At 49.4% G+C, this 8303-nt stretch overlaps 1 protein-coding gene across 1 annotated transcript; it reads left to right on the top strand.

Moving 5' to 3' along the window:
- Positions 1-1433: 1433 nt before the first annotated feature.
- Positions 1434-7611, top strand: ZCCHC10 (zinc finger, CCHC domain containing 10; the record flags this gene model as incomplete). The annotated part of the gene is made up of 3 exons (XM_009070850.1): positions 1434-1589; positions 4975-5016; positions 7344-7611. Coding segments are annotated over 3 exons (466 nt in total), but the record flags the coding sequence as incomplete, so codon positions are not given.
- Between the last annotated feature and the right edge of the window lie 692 nt (positions 7612-8303).

Genomic DNA, 8303 nt, shown 5'->3' with positions numbered 1-8303 from the left:
GGGCACTGTGGCAGAGCTGTGCTGCAGGAGGTCACTGTTCCTCACTGCTAGTACTTCCAGCGAGGATAAATAAACTCCAGGTTGGTGGTGTGCTGTGCCACAGAACTGCTGAAGAGGCAAAAAAAGGCAAACAAGTGATTTGGACTGGGGTGTGGGTATTGCTGTCACACAGGTCCCTAAACACCAAAGGGATCCGATAGCAAAACACTGAGGTGAAGAAAAACACGTTTCTGCCTATTTGTGAGGCACAGACAGTGCTTTGCCCCACTCTGGGCTGCTGACTTTGGCTCCTCCTTTGATGGTTTGGTGCTGGTTCTCCTTAAGTTAGTTTATTTCTCCTGTTTCAGGTTTTTGCCTGTGTTTGGGGTGTTTTCCCCCATCGCAAGAGTTGGGCAGAGCACGGATAACTTCTGCATTCTCTTGCCTTTTCTGTAGTTTAGCATAACCTTGTTCCTGTTTTCCAATGGGAAACAAGTTTGGATTTCAGAGTGCTTGCAGGATAGTTGTTAAGTTGCTATTTTGTTCTAGTCAAGGACTTACATCAGATTTCACCTGGTTTTATGCTCGGTGTGTCAGTGCTGGTCTGTCCCTGTGGCAGCCTCTGCTCCTGGGCTGGGATCTAATCCCTGCTGAAAGTGCTGATGTGTTTGTAGCTCTGTGACTGGGGAGCAGCTCTGGTCTTCTCCTGGTCGTTACTTATGTTGCTTTTAGGGCTTAATCCTCATCTTTTCAGCTTCCATGGAATTGCCACAGGGAACCAGATGGGAGCAACAATCTTGGCTCAATCTTGGGCTCAGTCCTGACTCTAAGATAACTCTGATTGTGACCTTGAGAGAGTCACTTGACTGCTGTGTGAGTTTCCTGATGTGTAGGAGGAGAGTGGCTGGGAGAGGAGGCACAACAGCTTGGCAGAGCTCAGACCAGAAGCTTAAGGGCTGTAGGATGGAAACAGGAGAGTTTTCCCTGCTCTGAGCTCTAAAAGTGATTACAGGAACAGTTACTAAACTCAAATAAGCTACAACTGGGAGCAGCTCTGAGAGTCCCAACTGTTGGTGACGATTAGGCTGTTTGGTATCTGAGTGTTTCCAGTCCATTCTAGGATTTGGGGATGAGGTTTCCTGTTCTTTGCATGTTCTAAGACATCCTTTCAGTTTATTTGATGCCACAGCCACCTGCAGGTATTAGAGAGCAGCAAGTTGCGTGCAGTGTGATCATTCCCTGGTCCAAATGTTCCAATACTTGCAAATCTGTCTTAAGTTCTGTCAGTACCTGAAACTGTTCCTGTCATAATGTAAGGTCAAAGCTGAAGCACACAGGAACCTCTGGTTTAATCATAGCCACAAACAAATCTGCGTGGTAAAAACATGAAATGTATTTTCACTGGGTAGAACAGACTTGGAATGAGTCACTTAAACAGCTCTGCCTTTCCCTAGGGAAGCAAACAAGCAGCATGTGAGGTGCCAGAAGTGTTTGGAGTTTGGCCATTGGACGTATGAATGCACAGGGAAGAGGAAATACCTGCACAGACCCTCGAGGACAGCTCAGCTAGCCAAAATCCTGAAAGAGAAGCAACTTCTGCTGCAACAAAGGTAACATTGGCAGAGCAAAGTGTCTGTAAGGAGAAGGGAATTTGGGATGTGGGGGGAGAGGTGGTCCCAGACCACCTTCTGTCATCTCCTCCTCCAGACTGTGAGGAACTGACCTGCTGAATGTTAGAGCTGCTCTGTGTTGCGTGGAATCTGCACACTCAGGTCCCGCAGGATCAAAGTTAACATTCCAATTAATGTAATTTTAGCCTTACATTCACTCCTAATGGTCTGAAATAAACCTAAATCAGTTTTGGCCTTTCTGTAACCAGCACAAGTTCACTAAGCCAAAGTTAGATGAGTTGGAGCCGTTTTGGTAATGGAATGTTTTCCTGGATTCCTTGGCTCCTTGACGTCCTGTGTTAATGTGCTGATACAAGATGTGTTTGTAGCCAAGAAGAACTCTGTGCCTTCTGCTCGGGTTTGCAGTCAGACCTGGGCCAGCACAGCCCCTGGGAGCTGCTCACTGTGACTGCAGTGCTGGGACAGGGGAAGAGCAGTTGGTTATCAGGTGGTGTAACTCAAGCATAGAGTAACAACCTCTCCCTGAATTGCCTAATGATTTCCTGTTGTGACATCTGGGAAAGTGGAAGGTGCAGCTCAGCACAGAGATCTCAGTGAAACTCTGCATGGGGCATGTGACTTCCTTTCCACTTGGCTCTGGATACATTTCAGAGCTTCCCCCAAGCTTAATAATTGCCTTCACAAGCAGCTTCAGAGGAGAACAGTGCAGCACATGAGCTTTCCATGAAATTCCTATGGGTGGGGAATTCCCTTCTGCCACTGCAGCTCCAGTTTGGTTACAGCAGCAGCAGGAGAGTTGCTGCCCCAGCCCCACAGAGGAACAGTGCCACTCACTGCCCTTGAGGCTGGAATCACTGAGGATCTGGGATCATACCTCAGTCACTGCCACTTCCAGCTCTGTGTGTAGGTCATCACCCTGCCAGGATGTGAGCTGTGGAGTGTTCCCACCTTCTGCTGTTGTCCTGATGAGAGCACAGGGTACACCTCTGGCTCTGAGGGCTCCTGGGGCTCTGCCAGCTCTGCCAGCTCAGGGAGCAGCTGTGAGTCAGAGGGTGATACTGACTGGAGTGGAGACTCAGCAGCCTCTGATAAGTGATGTCAGAGGTTAGATTTTGAAATCAGTTTTGAGCCAGTGAGTAATTCTGAAGCAGCTGGGATCACCCAGTGTTGTGGGTGGGAATGTTTGGGCTCTGAAACTTACTTTGTTTGGATGAGTTCAGAGACTTGAGGTTTTGAGGCAAAGTTTAGGAGTTATATTTATTTCCTTGTGCCTCTTTTCTGGTGAATTCTGCAGGTTAATTGGATTCACTGTAGGGTGGTTAATTGAGGGTGAAATTCCTTGTTGCCTGGTCCTGGTGCTTGGTCTGAGGTTGGGGTAACATTAGGAGCAACAGAACTGCCCAAAGTAGAGGGTTTGGGGCTGTTACAGCCCCCAGTGTGAGGGGTTTGTGCTGTGAGAAGTCACCTTGCAAAGGAAGAGGGAGCAGTCCTGAGCTGGGAGCTGTGTGTAATCCTGGTTAAATTGGGCAGCAGTCAGAGGGTTATGTAAGCATAAGCTCCTTAGCTGTGCCAGGAGGGATCCTGCTCCTTGGGTGCCAGTGTTGTGCTTCCAAGGATGAAGCTTTTTCTTCATGGCACAAACAACTTCCTAGGTCACACTTTTGTTTTGATATCACTTGTTTTGGATGGTTCTTCCTGGTCTGCAGAGCAGTTGTGTCTCCCACAGCTCTGCTGCAGAGTCCTTGTGTCCCTATCTTTATACATCCACTCAGAAATCATTAACCAGGAGGCAAACACAGCCTAGTGAGGTCAATATTTACTCCTGACAGCCACATCCCAGCCTGTTCAGCACTAACCCTTCACAGCTGTGCCAGGATCCCTCCCTGTGCCCAGTGCTGACCCCAGGACTGGTGGACACTGTGGTGGTGTCACTGGTGTCAGTTCACCTTACTCACTGCCTGCCCAGCCTAGAGTGGGAGTTGGGAGGGGTGGAGAGGTGAGGGAATGCTCATTCCTGAGTGATGTCACTGCATGGGATGCAACCCAGGGTGTCTGAGTCTGGTTTGTGGCTCTGGAGCTAGTGTGGTGCCCATGGAGAGCAGTGAGTGTCCCTCAGTGGGGCTGAGCACCCACCTGGGAGGGCCCAGGGAGCAGGAACAGCTGCAGGGACCCATGGGGTAAACACTAGAGGGAGGCATAGCCTTGTGCCACAGGTGACTCACTCCCTGAGTTGGGTCCTGTCCTCTGAGAGGTTCCTTGGGGTCCAGTTCTGTTTCTCAGTGACTTGTCTTACCTGAACAACACCTGGTACAAGCCTTGGGAATGTCAGTGTAACAGGAGGGATCAGGACTTGGGTTGAAATCTGGGGATCAGTGAATCTTGCTCTTGCCCACAGGAGCCTGTGGGGAGTGTAGAAAAACCCTTTCTGTGTGATGAGAATGTTTTCCTAAGATAAAAAATTGGGAAAAATCTCATTTTTGTGGCATACAGACAACATTAGATACTTTTATTGGAATACAGTGTAGGTTACACTTTCTGCCCTTTCTGAAGTCTTTCCAAACACCTGTTGCTGCCTCATGTCTGAGTGAAGCAGATTTGCAGTTTCACTTCTATGCATTGAAGTTGGCTCCTAATAATAGGATTCAGTTGAGCAAAAAGGTGTCCTAGGTCATGGCAATGACCAAGCTTCTCATGGCTCAGTGGCACGAAGGGATGTGAGGAGGCACTGCTTGAGTCACACAGCTCAAAAGCAGCACATGACTGGTGTGTTGGGCTGAAAGGACTTTATTTTCTTAGTTTAAAAAAACCCAGTCCAGCAGTGAAAACGGGTTAAAAAATATCCCATAGTGTTTGGTTAAATGAAACTTTCTTCTGTGTCGTTGGCCACTGAAGCTGTGTGTGTGTGTGTGTGAACACGTGGGAGTCTGAAAGACACAGAGCTGGAAAGGATCAATATCAAGAGATTTTTTTCTGTGTCTTTTTGTGCTTGAAAGAAATGTGAAAGCTTTGGGTTAATTCAGTGTTTTTCCCTTTGTTTCAGTCAGTTCAGTTGTTGCTAAAGATAGTTATACACAACCCTTTGTGTCCTTTTCTTCTCTCCCACCCCAAATGCTGTTTGTCCGTGTAAAATGAAGACAAGAGGAGAGGAAATCACCCAGAGAGTCAGAGGGGAATCGCTGGTGTTTCTGCCCTGCCTCGTGGCTCTGTTGTGCCTCTGCTTTGCCCAGGGCTGCAGCCAAGTGACCTTTGGGCTGTGCCAGCAGGACACCACTTTGCTGCTGTTAAACTCAGCTCCACTCTGCTGCTATTCATTTGCTTTTCCTACTGCATTAATCACAGCCATTCGTTTTCCCCCCTTAATTAGTGCTGGAGAAAGTGCTGCGGAAAAGAAGACCAAGAAGAAGAGGTATGTGGCACCAGTGGTGCAGCTTGGGAGAGGGTGGGGAGAGTCAACAGTGCAAACAGGTTTGGTTTTACTGCTTCTGGCCAGTTAGAGCCTTTTGTGTGAGACACCTGGAGAAGTTCTGCTCCTCCCTGTCCCAAACTCTGCTTTTCTCCCTGTCCTACCTCTGCATGGCCTTGCATCAGTCACAGAAATCTTCCTGTCTCTGCCCCAGAGTTCACCAAGTGTCTCTGGCAGAGTTGTGCAAGACTGGCATGGTGTTTGGTGATGTGTCATTGCCCCACCTGCCCATCCTGCTCTGCCTTACTATTCTCCTGGTTTAGACAACTCCAAATCCATCAGTACAAACTCCAGCGAGCTTGCTGTCAATGTTTCTGTGATGACATGGGAAGTTAAATGTGGGCAATTCAGCAAACTGAACATCTAATTCCAGGTTTGGAATCAAGCTGTGCGGAAGTTCAGGCTGTGGCAGCAGGAACCTTTCACACAGTGTGTTTGTGTTGGTATAAACAGCAGTAAGTGAGCTCAAGCTAAACCAGAAGAACAGGCTCAGGCACAGCAGCTGCTCCTGCACAGTGCTGTGGCCTCAGGTGGCACAGAGCTGCACGTTGGCCTCAGCATTCCCACCTGGCACACTTTGGTTGTCCATGGAAAACCCACTGAGTGTTGGAGCACACAGATCTGCCTGTCTGAGGGGCACAGTGGTGTTCTAGTTCACTTGTGCCCTCAGCCCCTTGGCTGTGGGCAGAGCTGCAGGGTGGGTGACCCCTGGGCTGTTGGAGCAGGGCAGGGGACAGCCTGGTCACACACAGGGTAACCCTGGAAAGAGGAGAAGGAATATTTCCTGCTGGAGAAGTGTTGTACTTTGGCAGTGGTGACCCACAAATCTTAGCTCATCCATCTGTGGCATCTGCATTGTCACAGTGCATTGTCCAGTAGGTGAATTTTCCTTGCTGCCACCTCCATCCTCCTTGAATTTTCCTTTCCCATGTCCATCCTCTTCCTGTGAGGCCACACACTGTATATTTTCCTTTCCCATGTCCATCCTCTTCTTGTGAGGCCACACACTGCATCACCTGGGAGCAAGCACCTGTCTCCTCTCACAGATCCATGCATGCAGCTCTCAGTGCAATGCTGTGATGCTTCTGTGGGTTTCAGGGGGTAACTCTGGGTGTCCATGGACTGCTGCCTGGGATTTGTGAGAGGTTCAGAGTTACCACCCAGGGGATCCCCTGACTCTCCTGCCCATCTGATGGGACTGGCTACACTGGAACTACTACTCCCATTTGTTTTGTGTTCCTTGCTTTAAGGCTAGTTTTCTCCAGATGATTAGTATTTAGCCAGCCCTTGTGGATTGATCTGTCATAAGCAGCTGCTGTGTCTGCACACACAGAGCACATCACAGATGTGTTACAGAGCTGGAGTGGTGCCTACACAGCCACATCTGTCAGCTGATAGTGGTGAAAAAGCATCTCTCTCTGTAAGAACCTTAGCACAGGTGTTTCCTGAGTTCTCTTTAACCAAACCCTCTGAGAAAAAAATGCTACATGAATTTTCTAATGGGAAGAAGGTTCTGCATTATTCTGTCTTAATTTTTTCATGCTTCTTTGGTGGGAAGGGAGGTGAATCAATACCTTCACACCTTCTGTGGAGAAAGATCTATGGGAGAATTGAATTGCACTTTCTTGGAGTTCATATCACCTCACTTAATCAGAGATGTTGATCTTGAGAGCAACAACCTCAGTACAGGCTAAACATGGCCCAAAATGTGCAGAGCACACAGAAATCCTCTTTGCTGCTTCATCATTCTCCCACCCCTTCTCCTGCAGCTGGAGAGCACAAGGCTCCTGTAGTGGCAGGTAGTTTGGGTTCCTTTGCCAGGAGTAATCTAAGAACAGTTTCCCTGAGCACAGCTGTGACCTTGGAATCACTGATGAAGCCTCCAGTGCCTCTCCCCTGCCAGGACCTCACCCTGCACAGCAGAGCTGAGGGGGAGCTGAGCTGTGTCTGTTCCCCAGGGCTCTGGCAGCACAGGACATTAGGCTCCTGCAGCCAAGGCCCCGAGGACCCTCAGCACTGCTGGCAATAAGATCCTGGCCAGCTTCTCTGCAGTCCTGTTGGCTTGTGTCATGTCCATGGTGTCACTCTCATGCTCAAGTGGCCAAAATCCGTTTGTCCAGGACTGGAAAGGGGGAGGGAAGGGCACAAAAATTTGTTGTAGATTGTTTAAGGGCAGCTAATTGATCTGTGGGTTACAACACAGCAGAGAGAACACTGTGTGATGGACACTGGCCCTGGCAGCCTGTTCCCAGCTGTTTGTTTTCTCCCAGATCCAAGAGTGTGACCAGTTCCAGCAGCAGCAGCAGTGACAGCTCAGGCAGCGACTCCTCATCGGACTCCGAGGACTCTTCTACCTCCTCCTCCTCCTCTGACAGCGACAGCGATGAGAGCTCCTCCTCCTCCTCCTCCTCTCCATCCTCCAGCAGCTCCTCCTCCTCTTCCGAGTTCGACTCGGACTCCAGCTCCTCCTCCAGCAGCAGCAGCAGCTCAGACAGCAGCTCTGAAGATGAGCCCCCCAAGAAGAAGAAGAAGAAATAGCCCCGAAGGCCCAGAACTGCTGGTCAGTGGGTGATGTCCCTGCCGAGGTGTCCCAGCACAGAGCTGCCAAACTGCCCCACTGCTCACTCTGAGTGTTCTGCATAGCTGTCCCAAGACATGGGAGGTGTTCAGTGGCACGTGGCACTCGCTCAAAGAGTATTTTTGTGGTTTAGCCTTTTATGGAAGATTTTACTTTTCTAGTTGGGGAAAATCTATCACCAGATTAATTTCTGAGCTAAGCTCCAACCTGGATGTTTACATGCTGCAAAGCAAAGGCTTTTCCTTGCAGGTTGTGCTGTGCATCGTTGCTGTGCCTCTGTTAACAACAGCTTCACTTCCATGTAGAGAATCCTCTCAGCTGTTCCCAGCAGAAGTTTCCCAGTGCTGCTGTGGAGCTGGGCCATTGTTGGACCTGAATGCACAACGTTGCACACCCAGGGCCTTCCATCCATCTCACTGGTGACACATGGACTCTGTGCTGCTGAGCTTGTGTTTTGATGGCTTTTCCTGATGCTTCCAGCTCCAGTCTTAACTGCAACATCCAACTGAACTAGTGGTGATTTGGTACTGGTCAATATAGTACTTGTCCTGCCCAGAGGCTTTGCCCTGCCCTGTGTCCTTAGCTCATGTGCTCTGATGTTTCTGAGGCACAGGGGGCTGTGCCAGGGAGCAGCAGTGCACAGAGAGTGCAG

Source organism: Acanthisitta chloris, unplaced genomic scaffold, assembly GCF_000695815.1.
Source record: "Acanthisitta chloris isolate BGI_N310 unplaced genomic scaffold, ASM69581v1 scaffold4543, whole genome shotgun sequence".
Taxonomy (NCBI): Eukaryota; Metazoa; Chordata; class Aves; order Passeriformes; family Acanthisittidae; genus Acanthisitta; species Acanthisitta chloris.
The sequence above is the reverse complement of the archived record's forward strand: the minus strand, read 5'-3'. Positions and strand labels throughout refer to the sequence as shown.